Source organism: Fusarium flagelliforme (genome assembly GCF_020744385.1).
Source record: "Fusarium flagelliforme strain FIESC 12 MPI-CAGE-AA-0113 chromosome Unknown B0J16scaffold_2, whole genome shotgun sequence".
Taxonomy (NCBI): Eukaryota; Fungi; Ascomycota; class Sordariomycetes; order Hypocreales; family Nectriaceae; genus Fusarium; species Fusarium flagelliforme.
Window position 1 is genome coordinate 5010711 of NW_025763504.1, and position 25347 is coordinate 5036057.

Sequence of the window (25347 nt, forward strand, 5' to 3'; positions counted from 1 at the left end):
GGAAAGGATTGGGTCATCGTTTCGTTCAGCCCAGCGCATCTATGTATGGAACATCTATCCGCACATGGTCGTGGAGGATCATGGTGAGAGGAAACTGATCATCATCTGCATCTCTCATTAAACGTGCAGTAGCCAGGACGCTCATGTCCAACCGCATCCAACTCAAGCTGCTGTCAGGATTCCAAGGTGGCGCGTGAGTTTCCAGTCCTGGGCAAGTTCCCGCCTGTGAACTCGAGCGGCTACAGGGGTTGGGAGGCTTCCCAGCAGAAGCTTCCGAGAGGTCCGCTCACTGTTGCGTCAGGGCTTCAGGGATCTTGGCCTTCTACGAGGCGGGGCGACCTGCCCTGCACTAGTTACGTTACGTAGTGTTTCTTGGATAGTCACTACCAGCCAAGACTGCCTCGTTGCCCACAATATTACTTTACCTTGGATTTGCAAACCGATCCCATTAACAAACCTGGAGGTCTCACTTCTCCAAGACATCAAAGAAAATTCGCCCCAAACGCACGAGACGTGATCAGTTTGCTTGTCTCTTGCCGTTGAAGCCCACCTGATCTCGACCAACGACAACCGCCGAAACGCTCAACAGCATCTTAAACTTTTGCGCGACTCTGCCGCTTCTCACGAACGCCCGAACTATTCATAATTTGCCCTTTTGGAATTAATTAAAGCGCACGCCGCGACAGACTTGCATCTTCTGTACCCATGGACTCTGGCGGAGTCAGGAGGAAGGATACGACCAAGGGCCCGCCTCTTCGAGTTCTATCACTCGGTAAGTGCCTACGACAATGACGTCTTTGTTTATTCCAGCTGCTAACTCGCGCCATAGATGGCGGAGGCGTCCGAGGTTATTCTATCTTCATTATTATCCAGGAGCTCATGCACCGAACATTTGTCGAAATCGAGGGCCGCGCTCCCAAGCGACACGAGATTCCTAAGCCATGCGACCACTTTGATCTCATCGTTGGTACGGGCACGGGAGGCCTGATTGCTCTTATGTTAGGCCGACTGCGCCTTGATCTGGAGACTTGCAAGGAACTCTACGTACGATTAACGCGCACCGTTTTTCAGACCGATAAGACTATCGCTGGAATTCCATACCGCTCGACCCTCTTTAAGGCTAGCAAACTTGAAGAAGCCATCAAAACCGCTGTGCAAGAACATACCGTCAAAGAGAGAGAAGGCAATGACAGTGCTGGATCTCCGCTAACCAATCCTCTCAACGCCGCGTCTTACTCGAGTGCCGGACTTCCTCGTCGCAATCAAAGCAATGCAAGCACCGTGAGTTTTAGCGCTCGCAGTCCCGCTTCGCAGATGGCGCATCGGCCTGCATACAATTCAAAATATGGCGACCCCAACGCTCGTTTGTACGACCATAGGGAAAACCGCACTAAAACGTGAGTCACCTCTACGCATCAGCTATTAGAACCTGGACAAGAATACTGATAAAGAATTATAGCGCTGTCACAGCAGTTTACAAGGGTTCGCCTCGAGGCGCCCCCGCAGCTCTACTACGATCTTACGATTCGCGAAAAGAACCCCCACCTGAGTTTGACTGCAAAATCTGGCAAGCTGGCCGGGCCACTTGCTCTATCGGACTTGCGTTCAAGCCGATCACCATCGGGCAATCGGTCTTCCACGACGATGGCGTCGGCACTTTCAACCCCAGCCCAGAAGCTTTAGACGAAGCTGTGGTCAACGAGTGGCCCGGTCGTGAAGTGGGAGTATTTGTTAGCGTTGGCACTGGAAGACGACCTAAGAACACAGATTCGAACTCGCAGATGTGGTATGAGGGCTTCTTGGGCGAATTTGCTGAGGCACGTAGGAAGTTGATCGCCAAAATCGAAGGCTGCGAGAAGATCCACGAATACATGATGCGCGAACACCTGGGCAAGCGAAACGTTAGTATCGATGCCTACTACCGACTCAATGTTGAAGTAGGTGTGGGCGAATTTGGCATGAACGAATGGCACCGACTCGGAGAGATCAGCACTGGAACCCGAAGGTATATGTCAAGGGAAGCCGAACAAAAGATGATCCAGGGCATCTCGTCGAAACTTGGCAAGATTCACCGGGCCAGAATTCGTCACGCGCGAGCTCCGGAAGGTATTCCAGAAATCGTCAAGTCGACATCGAGCACCTGGGAGATGCCCATGGCATTCGAACTTCCTGGAGATATTCCGACAGCTGTCCCACTTCCCCATAGCCCTGCTAGTCGGTCTTCCTTTGAGTCGGGCTCAGATAACTTGCACATGAACCACAATGGCTCGCCTCGAAGCTCCTACGAGCGCATACATCCGGATTCTGCTGCCCCAAAATCGCCTCCTCTGGGACCTCGTGGCCCCAGCGCCAGCGCTCCGGCTTTGTATCCAGAGGATCATTTGGCAGTATCATCGCCTACGCCAGCGCAATACCGTGACAACGTCGCTGGTCAGGATTTGATTGCCATTGTGAGTCCGGACGAATACCCTAGGCCGGCTCCAAACGTGGCTGCACCACCACCAACTCGAATCGAGCCACCGCCGTTGCCGCCGAAGACGCCTCTTCCAGAAAGCCAACAACACCACAATGGCAGAAGGGCGCCGGCTGTCGCGCCTCCATACCCCCTGGATGACGATGAGCCTCCACCAGTAAACATGGCTCGCAAGCCCGACTACAGAGGAAGATAAGGACTTTGACGTAAAATGTTCTTAACAATACGTTCCCCTAACTTATGCTTGAAAATGGAAAATTCACGACGAGGATGAGATACGCTTGCTCCTGGAATGAGCTCGAGTTATGAAAGAAACCCTAGAATACGGGATTGGCGTTGAGCATGGGGGATCAGTGATATGATGATGTGTTTTTTTTTTTTGCTCTTCTTCTTCTTCTTCGCGACTAGATACCACCTGGTTTTTGTTGATACAACATTTTGTATTTGGAATGAATTGATGGAATGATATAAGGATTCTTAGTTTATATAGGCTATTTGTACGTATAATGAGAATTGGCTTATCACGCCATTGGATATTTGATCTGCTTATGCTTTCCAAATGGCTGGCAGCAGAATAAGCAAGTTACAGTCAATTACGATCGGTCACAATCATTACGATTGTGTAAAGCAATCTTACTCCCGTGTCTAGGCATCCCAGTATTGGGGATTGCAATCTGGAACGTGAAACCAGTGAATCATTTGACTTGGTTACAGTGTGTGTATCCATTTAAGAATTTGTGATGTCTGTTGCACCCATTGGGAGTTTCCCTTCCTTTGAGTATGAGAATAGGGTCAACAATAAAACCCTCAAGGTCGACATTTTTTTGGGGGGAGCCCTTACAAAGTTCATAGACCGAAAACGACATGGAAATACATACATTTCTTCATATCGCATTTTCTGATCCTGGCTGGACCTAACGTCAAGGTGCCATTTTAAAGTCGCGGGTAAGCAGATCTTGAAGGCGGGACAGCGGTAGTATGTGGGGGCATTCATTAGTGGTCTGGGCCTTGGACAAGTCAAATTTCACCAAAGACATGAATGAGCTGTTTGCTCCTTGACATCTATGGATCCCTCCACTTATCACTCACAATCATACGTTGCAATACGAAGCTGGACTTGGTCTGATTCTAGAGCCGCCTATCTTACAGCACAGGCATTCGCAAAGGGAAGACTGAAGACAGAATGAAAGCGGGCACTCGGAGGGCTATCCACTATCGGCATCCGCGATGGTGCTTGACTGTATCAGGATAGCTTCAGGTTTTTAACCTTTGATTCATCAACGAGTTCGTCTCGTCTGATTGGAGAGATTGCTCTAAATGTTTATGGCTGAACGCTAGGACTGACGACAAGGTGCTAGTGCCTGCCTATTGCAGGGTCTAGGTCGATTGCCGAGCCTACAATCATAACTTGGTGCATCACCATTACTTGTTGGAATTGGCCCAGAACCTCTGCTGCGCTGCGACAACTTCTTCTCTATTCATTCAACCATCGATCTTGTCTTTGTTTCCCTGCCTTCACCTTGCCAAGAAGTCAACACTACTCTCGCCATTGGCTTGTCTTGTCCAGAGTACGGCATGATCTCTCCATCTCCACCACCATCTACAGTACCTACCTAGGCATTAAGTGGGAACGGCAAGAATCCCCTGACTGCACTGCAGCAAAATTGGATCTGATCTGCCTGCCTGCAACTTGATGTTTATGATCACGATCGGCAGCAGGAACTTTTGAGTTGCATTTCTTTGTTTGCTTCCGTGCGTGGGTGGTTATTGTTGCCGGACGCCTCTGAAGACTTTCGAGGGATTTGCCATCTTCAGCTTTCATATACAGTACGCGTGCCTCTAGTTCACGCAAGCCACGCTCCAAGGTGACATCAAGTTGCATCCTACAACGACGGAGTGACTGTCACATCACGTCGCTTGCTTTGCTTTGCTTTGCTTTCCTTTCCTTTGCTTCGCTTCGTTTCGCTTCACTTCGCATCGCATCGCATTGTCAACGCACGCAAGGGAGAGTAGGATAACTCCTTGCATCTGTCCAGAGTCAAACGGCGCGCCAGAGACACGCAATATTACTCACGAAAGTAAGGGTACAGGTGCACCAGTACGGTTACAGCGCTGGCTGTAACTAGACAAGCCTGGAGTGTCCTCTCCGGACAGCCGCCCGGTTGCCGCGTTTGGTTGATAAGCGACGACGCTCGGTCTTGGTCTCGCCTGTCCTTCAGATATATTCTGTCTATTCAACCCATTCCGTTGCGGTTCGTCATGGCCCTCGATTGATTCCCAACCTTCTGGGCTCAATCGGAACCATTGATCAACGGTATATTCCACGGCCTTGTACCCTGTGTTGGCACTTGAGACAGGCGCTCTCTTGCACTACATTGACCCAAACAACCGCCGCCATTTTGGACAGGACCAACACCCGCTACCCCATCTTGACCCATCCTTGCTTGTCAACCCCCGGCCTGCACTGCTGTGTCATGCTCTGTTGTTGAACCAACAGCCTCATTCAGTGTCTCTGAACGGCGCTCATTCGGGGACTGTTGGCTCTGACCAGACCAATCATTATTCATTGGCTTCGGCAAGGGATACCGATCATTATCGACGCCCTGACTTTAGCCTGTCGTCTGGTCTCGTCTCATCTAAACTCTTGGGTATTGCAAGCAGATCTTTATTGCCGGGCCCGTTCCGTTGGCGCGACACAATGGCAACCCCAAGCGCCATGCTGCCGGGACTCGAAGCCATGCAGATGCAGCCAACACCACCCAGAAAACGTGCTCAACGCCAAACGTCATCATGCCTTGAATGCCGCCGTCGCAAGCAAAAAGTGAGTTCAATATTCATATGTTGCTGTCCGCTTTTCATCATCTGCTGCTGCAACGAGACAACTATTGCCTGCGTAACACTTACACGGGATGTGAGACTCATGTGGTTCCTCCGGCTAATTCACTTGTCACTGCCCCTAGCAGATCACTTACAACATTCAATGCAAAGCTAACTGCTGTATAGTGCTCTCAAGGACAACCTTGTACAAATTGTTATCGTCGATTTCCTACTCCCGAATGTGTATATGAAGTTAAATCCTCGAAAAGGTTAGTGCACATTATCTGCTTCCCATTTACTGCCTCCATATTTTGCGTTTGTGTTCCTTAATTTGTTATGCTGACTCAATATATTTCTAGAGCCCCCCCTCCAAGTCCACAACCCAAGCTACCTTCAATCGCCGAAGTACGAGGTGGACCATATTCTCATTTAAACCCAGCTTCCATCCAGCATGCTCTTTACTATATGGCGGATCAGCTGCCTGATTCATCACCCTCCTCAAGCAGCTTACCCTCACCGACAGGAAGTTCATTTACAACCTTATCAACGCAATCGACAACAAGCATTTGGAACCCGTATCCGACTGCTGCATCCCCTGATGGTGACACGGACAAGACAATAGCACAGAGCATTGAGATCATTAAGAAGAAAGGCACCGAGGATGTTAAGCGCATCTTGTCCAATGACATGATCAAAATAGAAGATGATGGCAATGCAGATTTGGGCTATCCCATTGCCGGCTCTATGACACAGCTCAACTTCCTTCCCATGAAGGCCACGAAGCTAAACAAAGAGCTGGTACGCCTTCGTAAGTACACGCTGTTCCTGTATAGGTACTTCTTTGCTCATATATCTCCAGACTTGTCTCTACTATCCCGCTTTAAATGCTCAGTAGACGGACAGCCGGATCCCACAAATGAGTTTATGAACATGTGGGTTCCTTGTACCGTGCAAGACCCTCTTCTCCTACAAATAGTATTGTTCACATCAGCCTGCTTCCTCACCGAAACTGGCGATATGCCGAAGAAACTGCGATATATATACCAGGGTCACGTTTATATGATGCTCAACAAACAGCTTGGGGACGCTAATGCCCAAAAGAACGACACACTGTTGCTTGCTGTTGTACAGATGATCTCTGACGCCTGGTATTGGGGCGAGACGACCCACCTACAGACTCATCTCCAAGGGCTGAAAGTTATGGTAAGAATGAGAGGTGGGCTAGGTCAGCTTGGGTTACGTGGCTATCTGGCCAAAATGATACTGGTGTAAGTCGATAAACAACGCTTCTGCAATGGCACCTGCCTGTCGTCAGGGTATCAGAAGAATTGGCCGCTAAGAGCATAAGAGACGAAATAATTTGGTCGTTTTATGCTAGCTTAGACTACCAGTTAGGCTACTTTATTTTGGTAGCCTAAGCCCTTGGGGGTCAATTCTTCTGTTACCCGCCGGCCTGTGTCATGCAGGATTAGTTTTATCCTGTCTTGCCTCAATAGCTGACAAATTCTACCCAGTCATGATATCGCTATGGCGCTAGCACATGAGATCAAGCCGACTATTTATGGCAATTCAGAGTTCCCTTTCTACGACCCAAAAAGGACACCCATAAAGACGGCATACAACACACCTCTGTTGTGCAACTGGCAATCTTTCAGGGAATGCTCAAACTCTTTACAGTTACATCCCACTACCGCTGATATACTTGACAAGGTGAGAAGTTTATTCTCGGCCGTCTTGTCACTTCCAAAAGACTCAACTCCCGACCGAATACAAACTGTTATCAAGAGCGCAGATGGGTTTTATACCAAGATAGGGGACCTTCCAGAAACAACCCCACCACTGCGAACTTCTTGCAACCCTTCCCGCTCTAGTTCAATCGAGAGCCCAGACCATTCTCCTGGGTCATACAGGACCGACAAGTCCTCCTCACCTTATGAACTCCCGGACCTAATGTATCTTGTTATTCGGAAAGTCGCTCTGATTTACTGCAAGGCGATCTCGACTCGTTCTCCAATCAGCTCTGCCTGTTCCGAAGAGGATATCAATGCGATTTGGTCTGCTATCTGGCAGCATGGATTGCCAAATTGGAAATCTGTCCTTGGTATTTTTGCATGGATTATGATCGCACTTTCTACGAACTGCCACGAAATTAGATTCGGTCGTCTTATCAAAACATTAACCGTTTCCACCATGATGTCTCTAGGAATTGATGACTGGCATCTTTTCCTTGATATCGCAAAAACAGCCTTTCGAATACAGAGATGGCTGGCTGGAGGAGAAGTTGCAGGTAGTACAAAGCAACTCATGGGAGGACAGTGGGTAGTGGATCAGTACAAGGGCTTTGCGATGGATGGTGCTTGTCCAAACTTCGAATTACCGAGAGACGAACTATGATACGGCACTTCTTCACCCGGAGCGAATAGACACATTTCCGAAGCCGAGTGCTTCCACAAGAAGCCACCGGCAGGTTCGACTGCGCTGAATGGCCTCAAATCATCGTAGGCTGAGGATGACCGCTTTGCAAATGTTTGATGACGACATGTCTCAGATCGGCCAACAATATCGTGCATATCGGATTATTTGTGAGACCTTGAAAACTGTCAAATACTCGCTTTCTCCTCCTTTCTCTTGAGCCAAGCAGTACCTCTCACTCTGTTTCTCGCCGGTCCTCAAAATTATCAGTTCAGGTTCCAGAAAACAAAATCCACCCAATCACATGTCACAATGTACGACTTTGCGCGACTTCGTCAAGATATCACGTGTGGGAGCGTCCTACTCCCTGGCGATGAAGGTTATGAAGAGAAGTTACAGAGGTGGAGTGAGGCTTGCGTGAAGAGAGCAGTATGTTGAAACCTGATGAGCAATCAACAAGATACTGAAATCCTATAGGCAGCTGTCGTTATGCCATGCAACTCAAGTGAGGTGTCTCTGGCTGTCAAGTTTGCAGTTTCTAATCAAATCCCAATGACTGTATGTGGTGGTGGCCATTCCTCTAGCGGCGCCTCTTCCTCCGAAGGCATGGTGATTGATTTGAGGAAGATGCGGAAGGTCAGAGTTGACAAAAAAGCCATGACTGTCCAGTTTGAAGGTGGTTGTCTTTGGGAAGACGTTGACGTCGCCCTTGAGCAATATGGGTTAGCTACAGTGGGAGGCGTCGTTAATCACACCGGTGTTGGAGGACTAACACTAGGGGGTGGACATGGCTACCTCACAGCCCGTCACGGTCTGACCATAGACAACTTGCTAGAAGTGGAAGTTGTCCTTGCCGATGGCTCACTAGTCGAAGCTTCTGAGGACAAGAATGCAGATTTGTTCTGGGCTATTCGTGGTGCTGGAGCACAATTTGGAGTCGTCACTCAATTTGTATCTCGAGCCCATCATCAAGGCAAAGTCTGGAGTGGCACGATAGCGTATTCGGCCGATAAGTTGCCCGAACTATTGCACTTTGCAAACAAGTCATACGAGAGGCCTAACTCGGAGGGTCATTGTCTTGCGCTGGGTATTGGTTTTGGACCAGATGGAAAAACACGTGCTGTATCAGTCATTCCTTTATTTCATGGCCAGGAGCCAGAAGCCAGAAGCTACTTCTCAGACCTTCTTCAGCTGGATTCAATAGCTGACAATACTGAGATGATGACTACGGCAAAGACTAACACCCTTCTAAACCCTGTCATGGACCACGGGGTCCGGCGAATAACTGGATCAGGCAACGTTGTGATGCCCCTGGAAATCGAACCAATGTTACGGACTGCACAGGAATTCTGGGAATTTTGTGAAAGGTATGGTGGAATGGGCAAATCTATCATGGCCATTGAGTTTTTTCCGACTGAGAAGATCCGAGAAGTTGCGCAAGATGCAACCGCCTACGCCAACCGAGGAGACTACTTCGATGTCTTAACGATATTTGGTTGGGAAACCCCGGATCATGATAGCGCAGTTCGCGAATTCAATCGAAGCATTTGCAAACAGGTCCGGGAAGCGAACGGGTACCTGGCAGGTTCTGGTGGGCATTGGAGCAAGGGGCCTGTCGGTGTGTATATCAACGTAGAAGCAGAAAGCATATCGCCCGAGGATGCTTGGGGTGGCAACCTGACCCGTCTGAGGGAGTTGAAGAAGAGGTATGATCCTCAGAATTTGTTCAACAAATTGCATAGTATTGCCGAGGATACAACTTAGCGGACATTAAGGCACTTGGCGGGATGAATGGAGATTGCACTAATCAAGATGAGGAACTGTAGTATAGTTCATCATACCATATTCAATCTAGCGTATTGTGCAGTTATATGCGAATATATCTTCCAAACATTAAATACCAGACCACCAGTAGGTCTCCTCAATCTTGAACGATCCCCTGAGTGCTTTCTCGCCCACAGCACTGCTGTCGCTTACAATGACTTCGTACTCTCCAGCCTCTACGCACCACTTATCTTGTTCTTCGTCAAAGTAGGCAGCGGCATACTTCTCAAATTCAGAAATGGTTACAGTCTTGGACTCGCCCGCATCAAGCTCGACCTTGGCAAAGCCCTTGAGTTCTTTGACAGGCCGGTTCACCTTAGCTGCCTGCAATGGGCGTACGTAGAGCTGAGCAACCTCTGCACCACGAACAGACCCTGTGTTGCGTATGTTGACAGTTGTGGTGAGCTTGCCGTCCTTTGATGAGACGTTGAGGTCTGAGAAAGCGAAGGTAGTGTAGGAGAGACCATGACCGAACGGGAAGTTAACCTCTCGGTCAGCAAACTCATAGTATCGATAACCCACATACACGTCCTCGCCGTAAAGTGTTCGGCCAGCTTCGGTGCGGAAGTTGAGGAATGCTGGTACGTCGGTCAAGCGCTTGGGGAAGCTGAGAGACAACTTGCCAGATGGATTGGCATCGCCAAAAAGGATGTCTGCAATGCAGTTACCGGTCTCGTTACCGCCATACCAGGCCTGAATTACGGCAGGCACTTCGCCAAGCCAGGGCATCTCCTCAGGTGTACCGGTCTGCATGACAATAGCAGTTTGGGGATTCACCGCAGCAACAGCAGATATAAGCTCGTCGAGCTTACCAGGGAGCTTCATACTCTCCCGGTCGGATCCCTCGGTCTCCCAGTCGGAGTTGAGACCAGCGCAGATGATTACCTGGTCGTGCTCCTTGGCGAGAGCGACAGATCGCTCGATCTCTTGTTTGCCATCGATGACCTTGGAAGCACCCACACGGAGAGATCCATGGCCTACGACAGGGTTGTCAAGCTTGAGTTTGAAGCTTGGGGCAGAGGCAAACTCGATTCTAACATTGTACTTCTCTCCCTTCTTGAGCTCCTTGCGGCCAAGCTCCTCTTGTGTTGCTGTGCCGAAGAACGCATCGCCAGCGACTTGCTTAGTGCTATTGTCCACGACTAATTCGTCATTGACATAAAGGTTGGCAGTACCGCAAACAATTACGCCAAACTCATAAGTAGAGTCCTCTTCAACCTCGAGCATACCTTCAAGGTCGGCATACCAAAGATCCTCGAGTTCGGAGTTGTAGTAATCAACAAGATGCATCTCTGACTTGGTCAACCACAGCTCGTCAACGGGCTTGCGGGAAGAGTCACTGGGGGGCTTGTTGTACACTTTCCAGCTCATGCCAGTCTTGCCGTCAGGGCCCCTGGTCTGGTCGCCCAAGAGAGGGTTCAGCTTGTGTGTATATGCGCCTATGGTGTAAGCGGGAGGGTTGCCAAGCTTCTCAGCAATACCGTCATAGGGTGTAACGGCGTAGTATGCGGCCAGGGAGGCAGAGCCACCGCCATGGTAAGTCGCGACCTTTGCATTGGGTCCGATAACCAAAGTCTTCTTGTCCTTGGCTAGAGGAAGAATGTTCTTCTCATTTTTGAGGAGAACAATACTCTCGTTTCCGACCTTACGAAGGAGCGATGCCGTTTCAGGAGTGTTGAGGGTCTTCTCGGGACCGTTCTCTTGAACGCCAGAAGCAGCGCACTTTTTGACAAACTTGAGAACCTCACGGGCGCGTTCATCAATGACATGTCCCCAGACCTTCTCGCATGCAGCAGCGAAGTTAAGGACGTCGCCTCGCCAGCGGGTGGGACCGGGCATCTCAAGATCAAGACCAGCTTTGATGGCATCTGTAACACTGTAGGTACCATACCAGTCACTCATGATCAGGCCCTCCCAGCCCCATTCACCTCGTAGCATATCTTTCAACAGCTTCTGGCTCTCACTGCAAGAAGTTCCATTTACTCCGTTGTAAGATGTCATGAAAGCACCGGGCTGGGAGTCACGCACGACAAGCTGGAATGGAAGAGCGTAGATCTCGCGGAGAGCACGCTCGGTGATAATGGCCTGGACACCCATACGCTTATGTTCTTGGTCATTGCAAACAAAGTGCTTGATAGTCGACTGTACACCGGTGCTCTGAATTCCACGGACAAGAGCAGCAGCACCGAGACCAGCGAGAAAGGGGTCCTCGCCGATGGACTCGAAACCACGTCCGCCAAGGGGCGATCGTTGCATATTGATGGTAGGACCAAGGATAACATGGGCACTCTTACCAATGGCTTCTTCGCCCATCTTCTTTCCCGCTTCCTCCAGAAGCTCTTTGTTGAAAGTGGCACCAAGGCCGGTACCGCAAGGGAAGCATGCTGCTGGAATACCGTTGAAGAAACGGGTGCCTCTTACGCCGTTTGGCCCATCTGAAAGACGAAGAGATGGAACGCCATGCTCAGGGAGAGCCTTTGTGTGCCAGAAGTCAATACCTGTTATATAAGTTAGCAAGGAGAGTTCGCATATGGTGATATCTTAGTAGTGCTAACCCGCGAGAAGAGAGACCTTCTCGGCCAAAGAGAGCTTCTTCAGAATATCTTCAACGTTGATATCGGCCATTTTGGGTGCTCAAAAACAGCGCAAGTCACTCAAAACTCATAGATAATGAAGGAACTTGTCGATTAATGGGAGGACTGACCTCTCCTTCAAAGCTAAATACTCCTTGATGAAGGACTTGCCTGGATAAAACCAACCCCGCAAGTGACTTGGCTTCGTATTCTGCCTGATAAAGAAGCCTCCTCCGGGTGAGAAAACAGCTCATTCCGCTCATCATTTACCAATTGAACACAATACATTGTTCTCATGATAGCAGACGGGCTCTCTAGTTGGTGGTGAAGCCCCACGAAGGCGCATACCAGCAGCTCGAATGATGAGCTTGCCTGTCTTAGCCGATGTTCAACCGTCACTCTCGACCAATAAGATGACTTGTCAACCATATCTCACCCCAGCTTCGTCGCTTCGTCGGGACGAGATTCCGCCTGAGAAACCTCGGATGAAGAACAAGAGAATGGCGGGGAACTACAATAACAAGGAACTGACTCTTGAAGAATCACGATATATGACCATATCACCATTTAAAGCCCGGGACTTAACCGGTAGGAACGGCCTGGAGAATTATTCACTATCACGTGATTGTCATGTTCAAGGTCACGTGGTGGTAGGCGAGAAAGGGAAGGTGGGAACAACACGGAAGTAAAGCCGCCTGCAGGTTAGAGCCAATATGGCAATTCAACATCGACATCAGAATTTGAGAGGCAAATAGAGGACTCTGCTGAACTCAACTTCTTTCTCTTTCTTTCCCCCCTCCCCGTGATACGCATTCTGGACCCAACCATCTTCGCGCTTACATCCATCGATAAACGGGCCGAGATTTAGCAGCAAAAAGAAAGACACAGACCATCGCGGGATCAGTAATCCGAACGGACCGCCACGATCTTTTTACTACCCGGAACCCAGGAACCAACACGTTTTGCACCCAGAGCCGTGGTATCGTGGCCGCAAGGACCACGCATTTGAAATCTTTACAGACGGAGGGGCGAAATCCCGCTGAGCTAAGCTTCCCAGGTCCACATCGAACTACTCGGTCCTGCACGAAAAGAGCGGACAATGAGAGATTTTGGGAATAGTTACACATCCTAAGTGTCTCCGATCGTTTCGACCTCGACGGCGCCGATTGCACCCGGGCCGGTTATCTCGGACACGGCCTGGAAGATATCCGGGACCCACGGAGCCTGTACGGCAAGTCCGTCAGAAAAGAAGGTGTTTCACGCAGTATGCAGGATGCACATGACGAGCAGAGAGATTAGGAACCTTTTTTTACGATCACGAACGGTCATCGAGCCTTGATCGCCCAGCATCGCGATTGCTCTTGAATTGTCTGTTTCTCTGATACGCAATAGGTAGTCAAGCAGTCATGCATACGTACTGATGACATTCGTGATGCAATGCACCATTCATCTGCAAGCTGGTAGATCAGAGTCAGCCGTGGCACACTTTCTGTTCCTATACAGTGGGGCTAGACAGGTCCAGATCACCCCGCGGCATCGACTAATTTGGTCTGGAAACCTTGATTCGTTCCTCATCCAATCTGGATACCCTAGATCACCCAAGTACCGGTTTCAACAGTACACATATTCGGTTTTCGTTCCTACTGCACGGTTTCTTACGGTCTTCATGCCGATACTGCACCGGTGCATCATCGTTTCAGGGACACTGATACCAAACCTTCTCTCTGCAGGGACCAATGGCTATATGCCGTGCCTGCCGCCAGCATCAGATTTACCAAATGACAGTTTTATTAATACCGCCATGTATGCAGGTAGGCAGGCGAAACTCTGTACCAGTAGCTGGTTCGGGCAGGTGGCCAGGTAACAGTCACTGTACAGGCATTCTGTGAGATACGCAGTCCGTCTGCCCAACAGTTTCACTCGCCTATAGCTCTCCAGAGCAACAGCTCGGTGTGGGAGAAACAACCTAGCCACGGTGATATGGCCGAAGTCCACTCCAGTCCACGTACTGCACTAGGACTCACTGTCGATGATAAAACCCGGTCGAGGACGATCTAGTGTAAAGTGACATGCATAACTGGCAACTTCAGACTCAGGGATCCAGGGTCTGCAAAGATATGACGGCAACGGTCTCTAGATTGCGTTGCAGACAATGATTAGACTGCAACGCCTGATTGATCGCTGATGGGCGAGTCTTCTGCTTTCCTACAAATCAAGGTAGACCAGCTGCCATGGGGTCCGCCTGGTCGATCTGAAAGTATGTTTGCATACATCCGCAACCCGACGTTTGGCACGTTGCTTGGCGTGTTGCTTGTCTTCATTGACGGCAGCTAGTTGAATAGGACTCTGTAAGGGTTCGAGATTAAAGGAATAAGATGGGACAGCTTTGGAGTGACGAACGCGACATTCGAATGATTGTAAAAGCCTTGGCACCGGCATCTTTCTACCCGGAACCAAGCCCTTGCACAAGTCCAATTTGACAACACCTGTTGATTTGACTACGCTGTTGAGACCCACGGCAAGTCCCACAAGGCCGCCGAATAGCATCAATATCCCCAGTCCGGTCCTCGTCGCGACCGAGTCCGTCGCGTGCCAAGAGCTTTGGTTCAAAGCCATCAAGCGACATGATAGATCACATTAGCACCTTGAAGCGATTGGCGACCACAGCTTCTTGTTGCAAATGAACAAGAGCCCACCGAACAGGCCCGGAATCGCGGGTTGAATTCGGAACGCGCTTTCCGAGGTAATTCGGGGTTTTCGGTTCGGCATCTTCCAGACTACAGATGAATTGTTCCTAGCGACTGCAAAATAAAACGGCGAACAAGCGCTATACATCCGCTTTGCCATTAAGACTGACTTGGACAAGGTTACTTTACTGCACCATCACAACTATAGACAATGGAAAGACAGTCAGGGTTTCAGCCACAGCTGAATGTGTAAAGCATAAGCCGGATAGGCTCATTTTGACGGCACTCGCTATGAACCACTGGGAAACCTTGCCGTAGTGATGATGATCCTCGGAGACATCCAACATTCTTGTTGGCAGTGAAGGCCCAACAGACCGCCTCGAGAGTCGATACTGCAGACTATTAAGTCACGCTGGGCGGACCTCGTGTTTCCTATCCAATCTCGAGTTGGCAGAATGAAGCCCTCCAACACGAAGCCAGGTTGCATCCTGGCGTTCACGCTTATCATCACATATGCTCCAAAGGAACCTTTTGCATATCTTACAGAACAGAGTATAGCGCAACTTGGCCAGATGCGTTCAATGTCCAGAGTGAAAATCTTCATCTCCTTGTGACCGAACAAATGACAAACGCTGCGTATTGTACATGTCTCGGTTGCTCTTTCCAACAGGGGAGGATGTCCTTCTCAAAAGTCGCCTCGAAGTTGACAAGTGAGACAGCCAGTTAACACCAAATGATACCGTTGTCACTGCAGCCCCATCGACCAGCTAGTGCTGCAGTCGAGGAGTATCAACAGCCACATGTAGTGCTTCTCACCGTCACGGTGTGTGAGAGAAAACGTATGTACGCCTCACCCGTGATGTGGTTACTGGATTGAGAACAAGATGAACGTCTTACTAGCGTACGGAAACAAGATGAATGGGCAAACATCTTGTCCTTCCGGCCCAGCCCTGCCGTGCACGCGTGTCAAGTCCACATGGCTTGCCGCTGGAGAAACAGCAACCGTCGAACTCTGTCCTTCTAGTTTGAGAAGTGCTGTCTTCAATGGTGGTGAGAATTGCCGCACGGAGGTTTTCTGGTGCAGGAGTATCGAGTACTTGAGATACTTCTGGTTTGGGGACCCCCTTTTTTGCCTTTGGTAGACCCAGCCGCGCCACGTGCCTGAGTTGGACATACAGTGGTATGGGCGTGTGTCAAGCATTTCAGATGCTGCAAGAATAAACTCTATTACCTTCTATGACTGATTCTCGAAGGAGTTTACTCTTCCAGCCACATGGAAGCCCAGCCACAACAGACGCTGTACATGAGGGCTTCACCTATTTGAACTTTTACGTATGAGATACGGCCCCAGTCTTACACAGTACAGCACTATGGGGCATATCCATGATCTTGGGTAGATGCGGAGGATCGTCCAGCTCCGTTTCTCAAGTAATGGTAGGCTTTGGGCCTCTTGACCGTCCTGATATCTGTGCCATGCAGGGGCTTTTGGTGCAGTATCGGTCTTGTCACTTCTTCTGTACCCTGAGGCCCCATCCAGCTCATCCATGCTTGCCTCGTGGTTTCGCTGCATAGATGGGGCTAATTGGTGTTAACTTCTTTCTTACTGAAGGACGACCGAGTTGAGTTTTCTGATCCACTTTCCGCTGAGACATTGGACCCAACTGCTCAAGTTGCGTTGCTTTTTTCACCTCAACCCTGACTTAAAGCCTGATTGAAGATCATGGTATCAATGGGTCAGCGGCTGTTACCTCTCGGCGCGTTTTCACATGCTTATTGCTTTTCCTTGGGTGCATATCATTTCACCGTCTCTCGTTTGACTCGCGGCACATCAATTAAAGCATCTGTGCATGAGTTATTTGCCGAGACGTTAGTTATTGGTGTTTTAGTGAGCGATTCTGGGATCCCCTACTAGCGCTATGATCTCCAGAATCCCTGTTCTCGAATCCCAGGTTGGTTGTCGCACCCTGGCCGTGTGAACGAGGGGGGTACGGTTTTATGGCGCAGGGGTGATGACAAGAAAGCCTGTAATGTGCATCAAGGATCATTATAACGGCTCAAGGCGGATCGCCATATCAAAGTGCCTACGGCATATCACTAGAATTTACAGCAATCTTGTGACGGATGCGCTGGCATGGATGCAGCGCCGTATCTCTGCATTGAAAAGCACAGTGTCTGGCGAAGGATAGTCGCTTTTCTTACAGTATCCTAAGTCGCCAGTTCCTGGAGAAGGATGTCATCATTGCAGATAAAGAGAAAACCAAAGCCCACAGCCAATGCGACTCAACCAAAATTGATCGGCCAAGTACAACATGGCCCCTGACCGCGGCAAACTCAATCTCGCCGGTTTAGCTAGTAGGCCGACCTAGTTCGTCTCACCCTTCCTTCCCCTGCCAACGAAGAACGGATCGAAACAGTCTTGCGTTGTAATTACTGTATGGTAATTAATCTATCTATGTACGGATACAAAAAGTGGCATCTTTCAATTCAGCTTCAACATAATCAGATGAACGCCAGTCCTGATTAAGACATGTGTGTCTGTGTGGTTGCATGGACGACACGACAGAAACGGCAACAGGACGGAAATCGACGCTGAAGAGGACACCATCAAAGTAAGACAAGAGACACGTCTTTCTTCGGCACGACTTCTTTCCACCTTCTTTTGACGTAGGCTGTCTCACTGCTCCTGATCCTGCATCTGCATGACCCCCATGGCCCTCTCATGGGCCTCCCCCCCTGGCTATCGATGATTCTTTGATGGCACTTTTTTGTGGTGGAAGCTGCAGTATCCTTCTAGCGCAAACTCTACGACCCTACAGTACGATACCCCTTGATCCCGCGGGTACTCTAGTACTGTACATACCGCATTATTGCGACTTTAGCTTGTTCGATCGCATTTGAGCCTCTCACGAGCCGTTATCCTTTCGAATCCCTTCACCCGCCTCTACCGCCTTTCTAAAAACTACAGTGCATACAGCACTTTCTGTTCGTAAAGTCCTCATTGGACAGAATAAACGGTCTACTCTGTGTACCCTACCCTCCCTGCCTACAGTGCTGTACCACCAATGCACCTGCATCCACACAAAACGTGTCGATACCATCCTGCCTGCAGATTTGCCTTGCATTGGCTTCGATCATGGTTCTTGGTAGCCTTCGAGACCCCTTCTAAGTTTCTAGCCTTTGGTCCAATTCGCTATCTGCAAATCACCATGCACACACTGGATGTCAGATGTTGCGGTGTGCAGCAGCACATAGTAACGTCCTTCACCAGAAACCGCATGTGTGGCGGGACGAAGACCACCTTGAATCGCGTTGATATTCTTTCGCCTACAATTGTTTATTGTAGGATCCCAAAGAGGTAGCCCGAATGTAACGACACAAAGCGAGACTGAAAAAGAGAAGGTTTTCTTTCAAAAGTCAAAAGAAAAAACATCATGCATAAGCAAGTACAAGGACAGGTACTCGGGATGGTGCCGTTGCACCGCACCGCCTTATCGGGATCTTACCGTACGCTATACCGGTGCGATGCAGCATCAGTCTGAGTTGACGAGGTGCATACTCAGTACAGGAAAGGCTCAAACCTAGAACAAAACGAAGAAGCGTCTATGGAGAAGCGATAGCCGCCGATCACATCTGTCACCAGTTTCACGTCTAACTAACGTCAGTGCTGGCGCGACTTTGCATTTGGAAGTGAGGACCCATCCTAGAGACCTACTGTACGTCCTACGCTACAATTGCGACCAGTGAGACTGGGAGATGAGCGACTGTCTGTGTCTCCCTACAATTACCGTATTCGGGCTAATCAAATTGTGCAAAGTTACGAGTCCATCTTCAACGGAGCTGAGGCTCATCGCCGCCAGTATTTGCTTTTGCTTGCTATGAGTCCGAGCCCCTTATAGCAAAACATCCGGAACGGAAAGCGATTCCGTGCCTGTTAGTCACGGAATATCCGTCCAAGACACCCTCCGAAGTTCACACAGGCGAAAGAGACACGCGCAGCGCAGCGCAGCGCAACGTAGTGCGGTTAGGTTAGGTTAGGTTCCGGCCATCAAGGGGGGATGACGTAGGGACGAGACACTGTTTTAGGTACTCAAGACCGTAAAACGCCACCCGGCTTTTGAAGACAGAAAGTTAGAACGGAGCACGGCATATGAGCATTCGACAGGGCATGGCATTGGATGGAAACCGACCACCTGTGGTACCACCCGGTTAGACTTTTGCGTCTACCTTGGAACCCAAAATGCAAAAAGACCATGTTCAGAATTGGCATCATGGCCGTATGAGAATGTGTCAAGCTGTCATTGCAGGAGAAGAAGGGGAAAGCTTCAATGGCCACGTGCTCCCCGTGCACCTTTCGCCACGATCCTCAAGATTCTCTGCATGCGGATCCGAGCAATGAGGGCTCTTCCCGTGGGAGGGAGGCAAAAGGCAAATTGAAGGTATCTCATGTCGCGGTACATGCGATTCTTGCGGTTCAATGTCTTCCATTCATCTTTGGTCGTTGTCTCTGCTGACTCCATGATAGATGAGACACACAAGGGGGCCGAGCGATGACATGCTCAATGCGACCGCGGCAGGCCAAAGGTACATACCGTATGTATGATATCGTGTTAATCAACTAAGGTGGGCAGACATACAGATACTGCTTAGTTTATTGAAACTCGCGAGTTTTGGCTTGCAGCACCATGTCGTCCCGTACATTCTTCACAATACGGTATCAGGTTTTTTGGCCTTATCAGTTCAAAACCTTCAACGTTGGAACGGCAAGAAAGCTGCATCTACGCCTGTCAGTCAACTAACTTCCCACTGCCCTGTCTGTTGTGTTGTATTTTCTTCGTCTGTGCCTGTCTGCGGCTGGGCTGGGCTTGGCTTGGCTGGGGATTGAAAGTCCAGAGAAGGAAAAAGTGGATATCCTAAGGAATTCATTGCTCAAAAGAGAAGAGGATAGATCTCGGTCCAACGCTTATACCACTAGTGGTTTAGTTGATAGGCCCCCAGTCCATGCAACATCCAAAAGTAGGGGTAGCATTTCTCCAAGAGCTGACTGATGCTTTTCTCTACCCTGGCAGTTGAGGAACTCAGGCCTGCACTCCCTCATCAGGGTACCAGAAGAATTGACAGCGGAAAGCATGATAAGCAAAATAGTCTGGTCTCTTTATGCTAGGTTAGACTAGCAACTAGGCTACTTTATTCTGGCGCCTTGAGCCTTGTAGGACAACTTTTCTGTTACCCAGCAGACTTCCCCCAACTTCAGCCATGTGCGTGACGGGAACATGGCGGTGGAGATACAAGGTAGCAGCTCTCATACGTAGTGTAGCTTTGTATACGACAATTTTATATTCTTCTTAGTAATTACGTGGTCCTAAGAATACAAACCTGGAACATGAGGAAAGGAAACAACAAACGTATCGAGGCCCCCCATTCCTGCTACAGTACTTACTGTCCATTGTACACACCCATGCCTCGTCATGAGTATGCTGACCATGCTTCTTCAACAGTCGAAATTGGACAAGGGCTGATACAGGGTTTTGGAATGTCATCAACCAAGGTCGAGTACGTATGTATGGGGTAAAATGAAACTAAGAGGATTTTCATCTTTGGGCTGTGAAGCTAGTGGTAATAGTGTAGATACCATCGATGTGAGAGAGATTGGTGTAAGAGGTCACAGGCTGAGAAGATAGTAAAGTCAAGTCTAGGTAGAATAGAATCCAATGTGTGTATCTTAATTCGTTAAGCAATAGACAAGGGTCATCGGATCTCGATGCCCAGTATTTTGTCTTGTACCATGTCCAAAAAGTTCTTGTCAACTCCTCTAATAAAAAAACACCGTATCGCCAAATTGCCCAAGTAAATATCCCAATGCATATATGTTCCCAATTGCACGCCTCCGTCCATCATGTAGTTGAGTGTGTACCAAAAATAAACAAAAATAAAATAAAAACTCCTCCAAAGTTACAATACAGTGAGTAATAGTGATGGCCGTTAGAAAGTGGGGTAACTTCCTCCTCCAAGTTTCACGTCATGCCTTGAATATAATTTTTTGGGTCAAGGGAAGGGAAGGAATCATGATGACTATGATGCAGCCAACCCGAAGCAACGAGGATCAAGGTATGGGTGGGATGATCGACGTTGCTGAAGCAAGATGGAGACTTGCCGCGGCGGAGAGTTCCAGCGGTAAGCTTTGTTTTTTTTTTTTATGGATCGACAATGTGGTGCCGTGTTCACCCACAGAGTCATGCTTCAGCATATGATTTTGTCATTATGAGGATGATACAAGTCATGATCAGATCACGATCATGTGAAAAATGAAGGAGGTGATAGTAGTGTGTGTGTTGTGTTGTGTGTAGTAGGGCGTAGTCAGGGGAGGGAGGTCAAAGATGGCTCTGCTCCAATACCACTAAGCCTGATAGCTCAGGGTACCGTTGCGCAAAGGTCTCATTGAGGCACCAATTGGCCCCGTTCATGGCATGGGCCATTAGAGTGTCCGTGAGCCCAACGTGCCCCGTCTGTGAATCTGTAACTAGACTCTCTAGCGGTTGGTAGGGCCAGTTGACAAGGCGCAGCGCATCGAAATAGACCCTCTGGAACTCATCCGTAGCGTAAAGATCCTGTCGCTTTATAGCCACTTCGCGCAACGGGCCCCAGTGAAGCAGATCGAGCCATTGAGGGTGTGGAATTGTCGCCTGGCACTCGCGCGGCACGTAATCATTGCACAGACGCGCGCGCCTCTCTGATGTGGGCTGTGCAAGCCAGCATATCATAGCTTGAAAGGGCGCAAATATTGCAATGCGCTCGATAAGCCGTGTCATGCCCGCAGTATCTATGAGACTGCGAATGAGGTCGGTAATGGGGTGGGGCGAGCAGACAAGCTGGCCTTGGCTGTCATGACTGCGAAATACAGATCGCACGTCTACCCGGGCAGGGCCCAGAGTGTGAGCTAGCGACGTGGCTGTAGTCATCCGGCGACAGTCTTGTAGAAAGCCTACCAAAAGCTCGTCGAGGCGACAGGCTGGCGGAGTGGTCAGAACGGGCACCGGCCAGGAGGCACCCGGCTGGGTTTGGTCCTTCAGTGGACCGAGGACTGGGCCTGGGGGTAGTAGACGGGATACATGTTCCAAGCGGGCTGCTGGTGTTGAGCCATGTAGGTATGGGGGGACACGGGCTGCAGAGAAGGGTTGCTGAGGCGGTATCCGGCGTCTAGATACTGAGTGTGATTAGTCCTCTGTTCAGGTGGTACATGGTGTAGCTGGGGTTGGGGAATCTTACCGTGAGAGTCAACATCCTCGTACTCCATCTTGATAACGTCCTTTTGGCTGTGGCCAACGGCGCTGATGTTTGATGAGCTGGTGTTGTTGGAGGGCAGCATCGAAGAAGGAACACTCGTAGGAATGTAACCGGCGCTGTAATCATCGGCAGATGAGGAAGGGCTTGAGACGTTTGAGGGAACAGGGCAGGGAACTGTGCTGGCCCATGACTCGCAGTTGTTGGGAAGGGGAACATATTGCTGTCCATAATCCGGGATGGGGCTGTAGTCGCCAGAGGGGAAGGGGGAGCCACGAGGACTGGGGATGGCGCCACTGCCGGAGCTAAGGTTATCGTCGTATACTGAGGGAGCAGTCAGTATACCGTTGGAGGTTGGTGAAGAGGCAGAGCATGGAATCGTGACTGAGAGAGTCGTACCAGGTGCAGAGTAAGGCGAAGAGGTCATCGAGACGCCCATATTCTCCTTGAGTCGCATCAGTTCCTCCTCAAGCGCCTGGTTCCGTCGCAAAAGCTCCTGGACAGTTTGGTCACGGCTCTGCTTGCTCTTAAGTTCCTCCAGCTCGCGCTCCAGACGGTCAATGTGCTCCTTGGTTCGCGCCCTGATAGCTCGCTGAGCCTCTCGGTCGTTGGCTCTCTTGCGCGCAAGCTGTGAAGGTGTGAGAGTAGAAACGCTTCGGGTGCCTGTTGCCGCTGAGTGTTAGTATTGCTGATCTGGATTTGGGCCGTTTGCTGCTTCTGGTGCTACTCATATCCCGTGCAGCTGGTGTCACATACCCTTTCGCTTGGAGCTCTTTGCGGGCTCTGCTGAAGATGATCGAACCATGTTGTCGGTGTTGTGAATGTGAGAGTCGGGGGAGGTTGAGTAAGGCATGGACGTGATCGGCGACGACGAGAGCGATGTGATCATGTCAAGTCGATAAGTCTGAGTGTTGATGTGGGTATATATGAAGGCCAAGACTTGTATGTTATGGATAAGGTATACAAGTAGTTGACAAGGTAAGATAGTGTAAGGTGACAAGGAAGGAAACTTTCAAAGTCGAAGAGGGTCCTGAGAGGGAGTATTTAGATGATTGAGTTGAGATGAGATGAGATGAAGGTAATAACTGTTGATGTCTGTGGAGTACTCGTCGTCTTTAAGTCCAAGGTCGTGCAAGTAAGTGTTCGCATTGGAGATCGACCTAGCTACTACTAGAGGTTGATCGACGTGGGCCAGGGTGTGTTGTTTATAACCATTTTCATCTGGCGCGAGAACCATCTTTTTTTCTTTTCTTCGCCCTGGAACGGGTGGTGTACGCATAGCAATGCATCGCTGCGCACCGGAGGGTGCCACCACCTACTTCACATCAGTACTGTCCAGTACGTACTGACAGATGCTGTACGGATAGTGCTAGACCCTTCAGACCCTTTCTCTATACAGACCCCTGTAGCGTGCGCCCCGTTCTCCTCTCACTTAGTGTTAGCGTTGGTCCGGCTGATGGCTCCTCGGGGCATGGAAGGTAAGGCTACTTGGGATACGTACCGCGTGTGGGTCTTTCTGGTTCAAAACAGTACTGGTGCTGGCGTTGGTGCTGGCGCGCGGTCCGGTGCGCCACGCTTTCACCTGGGTTGACGAGTACTTGGAGCTTGTACTGAGGACCTGAGGCGTGTACACCTGCTCCTATCCTGCCTACACTCTCTTGTTTTGTGTCTGAGTCCGGGGTGGCTTGTCCTTGTTTCGCGAGACTTGCACTGTTTTCCCTGTCTCTTACGCCAACGTACAGTGCTGTATTCCAACTCCAGAGACATAGGCGGGACCCCGACTATGCGTAGAGGAGGCTGCCCATACCGTTGCATAGTATGGAGCGTCTAGTTGCTGTGCTCATTAAACAACAAGCAGCAATAGAGCAGAAGATATCCAGTAGACTCTGGTCTGGTCTAGTCTGGCCTGACTGGACCTGGCCTGATCTTGCTCTGATCCAATTCCTCCACCCCTCATTCTTCTTGAGCATTGGAAAATTAGTACAGAAATCTCAGCGGGTCTCTTCCTCGTGGTTCCAAGATTGATAGACGCTCCACAAGAAGCTCTCGGACCCTTTGTCCTGCGCTGAGCTGAGCTCAAGGCCACTACTGTACCCGTTACCGCTCACCTTCTTTGTCTGCAACAGGTAGAGACCCCGTCTACCGGACCGCGGATGCTTGGGAATTACTACGGATGTGGGGACTTTGGCCTTTGGCTTTTAGGCAAGTATCGCAATATGGTCCTCGCTCAAGGTACTCTCTCTCTGCTGGATGGCACGTTGCCAATTACAGTCACTGTCCTTGCGCGTTCGATCTTTTGGTACCAATTCATCGAAGAGATGACTTTCTGCTTGTAATTCGCCGTCAAGAGCACGCCGCAAAATGCAATTCTGCTGTACCAGTCGGTGCTTTGCCAATGACCTGGCCTGGCTGATGGACCGACCAATCGATTGACGATTCCAATCCCCTACTACTCCGTAGTAGTACGCAGTCAAATGTCACTGGCCAGGCATCGGTGGGTCCAATCGACAGCATGCTAAGATACCATGTTCTGCTCTGCCGTCTTCAAAGTTGAATATCGTTGCTCTTCTCTGTTTAGTGTAGTATCGCGGTACAACCGTATCTCTCGTCGATAAGAACAAGGGCGTACGTGCTGTCTCAGTAGGTATCCAGAAAGCTGGTGTGAGTCCATGATGGGTCCTTGAACTTGAGCCTCGACGAAGATACGCAAGGTCACTTGTAGCGTATCATACTCTGTAACCCTCAGCGAAGCTCCCCCAGAAGCGTGCAAGAATGAGCAAGTCTCAAGCCAGGCCGATGACACTCTGCAGTACTAAATCGACAGCCTATCCCTACAGTAGCCCCCCACTAAAACGCTGCTCCCTGTAAGAATAGACTTTAGTCCTCTGAACCCTAGAAGATATCCGTCGTAGTCGTGGTCGGGGTCAGGGTGTGAGGGGGCCACTGACGGCTCCCAACTTAGCGCGCTTTGCGGTTGTCGAAGCCCACATCATGATGGATCCAGGTCTGTAGTGTAGCGGTGGAGCACGTGGAGCCAGGGGGGATCACTCTGTGAAGCCAAAGCAAACCACCCTTGATCACGAAATGAGGAGCCATGAGGCGCTCCTAACTAGTACAGTATCAAGGCATTTCAAAACGTGGGAGCGTTGCCATCAAGTGGAACGGCACACGCCAAAGCATGGCGAGTCGCACTTTCAATGTTACTTTACACGACGGCGTCGATCCAAACCGCCCCCAGATGGCATCATCACGGCCGCTGTCTGATCTTCGAGTCCGTCCATTG

General features: G+C 49.9%; 5 protein-coding genes across 5 annotated transcripts; 2 read left to right on the plus strand and 3 right to left on the minus strand.

Moving 5' to 3' along the window:
• Positions 1-396: 396 nt before the first annotated feature.
• B0J16DRAFT_335089 (acyl transferase/acyl hydrolase/lysophospholipase) lies at positions 397-3021 on the plus strand. The gene is made up of 3 exons (XM_046127032.1): positions 397-772; positions 830-1397; positions 1460-3021. Exons 1-3 carry the CDS (start codon positions 706-708, stop codon positions 2667-2669), a joined length of 1845 nt encoding a protein of 614 aa, XP_045987277.1. The 5' UTR covers positions 397-705; the 3' UTR covers positions 2670-3021.
• A 2150-nt stretch (positions 3022-5171) lies between these two features.
• On the plus strand, positions 5172-9466 carry B0J16DRAFT_354244 (uncharacterized protein; the record flags this gene model as incomplete). Its single annotated transcript, XM_046129360.1, has 7 exons — positions 5172-5294; positions 5477-5559; positions 5650-6098; positions 6186-6558; positions 6805-7643; positions 7932-8131; positions 8180-9466. 7 exons carry the CDS (start codon positions 5172-5174, stop codon positions 9464-9466), a joined length of 3354 nt encoding a protein of 1117 aa, XP_045987278.1.
• A 55-nt stretch (positions 9467-9521) lies between these two features.
• On the minus strand, positions 9522-12212 carry B0J16DRAFT_369488 (glycoside hydrolase superfamily). The gene is made up of 2 exons (XM_046130278.1): positions 12082-12212; positions 9522-12024 (listed from the first exon to the last, which is right to left on the minus strand). The coding sequence occupies exons 1-2, from the start codon at positions 12149-12151 to the stop codon at positions 9596-9598; spliced, it is 2499 nt and encodes an 832-aa protein (XP_045987279.1). The 5' UTR covers positions 12152-12212; the 3' UTR covers positions 9522-9595.
• A 1921-nt stretch (positions 12213-14133) lies between these two features.
• Positions 14134-14877, minus strand: B0J16DRAFT_76798 (uncharacterized protein). The gene has a single exon (XM_046134455.1). It carries the CDS (start codon positions 14713-14715, stop codon positions 14305-14307), a length of 411 nt encoding a protein of 136 aa, XP_045987280.1. The 5' UTR covers positions 14716-14877; the 3' UTR covers positions 14134-14304.
• Positions 14878-21094: 6217 nt separating this feature from the next.
• B0J16DRAFT_76902 (uncharacterized protein) lies at positions 21095-23168 on the minus strand. The gene is made up of 3 exons (XM_046134456.1): positions 22821-23168; positions 22050-22727; positions 21095-21987 (listed from the first exon to the last, which is right to left on the minus strand). The coding sequence occupies exons 1-3, from the start codon at positions 22951-22953 to the stop codon at positions 21155-21157; spliced, it is 1644 nt and encodes a 547-aa protein (XP_045987281.1). The 5' UTR covers positions 22954-23168; the 3' UTR covers positions 21095-21154.
• Between the last annotated feature and the right edge of the window lie 2179 nt (positions 23169-25347).

Bases quoted from the DNA above. Each gene is read 5' to 3' on its own strand.
- B0J16DRAFT_335089 (XM_046127032.1), top strand. From the start codon at position 706: ATGGACTCTGGCGGAGTCAGGAGGAAGGATACGACCAAGGGCCCGCCT. The intron at 773-829 runs GTAAGTGCCTAC...CTCGCGCCATAG, and splicing joins TCTTCGAGTTCTATCACTCG to ATGGCGGAGGCGTCCGAGGT. The intron at 1,398-1,459 runs GTGAGTCACCTC...AAAGAATTATAG, and splicing joins AGGGAAAACCGCACTAAAAC to CGCTGTCACAGCAGTTTACA.
- B0J16DRAFT_369488 (XM_046130278.1), bottom strand. From the start codon at position 12,151: ATGGCCGATATCAACGTTGAAGATATTCTGAAGAAGCTCTCTTTGGCC. The intron at 12,025-12,081 runs GTTAGCACTACT...CTTATATAACAG, and splicing joins GAAGGTCTCTCTTCTCGCGG to GTATTGACTTCTGGCACACA.
- B0J16DRAFT_76902 (XM_046134456.1), bottom strand. From the start codon at position 22,953: ATGATCACATCGCTCTCGTCGTCGCCGATCACGTCCATGCCTTACTCA. The intron at 22,728-22,820 runs GTATGTGACACC...CAGCGGCAACAG, and splicing joins AAAGAGCTCCAAGCGAAAGG to GCACCCGAAGCGTTTCTACT. The intron at 21,988-22,049 runs GTAAGATTCCCC...AATCACACTCAG, and splicing joins CGAGGATGTTGACTCTCACG to TATCTAGACGCCGGATACCG.
- B0J16DRAFT_76798 (XM_046134455.1), bottom strand. From the start codon at position 14,715: ATGGCTTTGAACCAAAGCTCTTGGCACGCGACGGACTCGGTCGCGACG.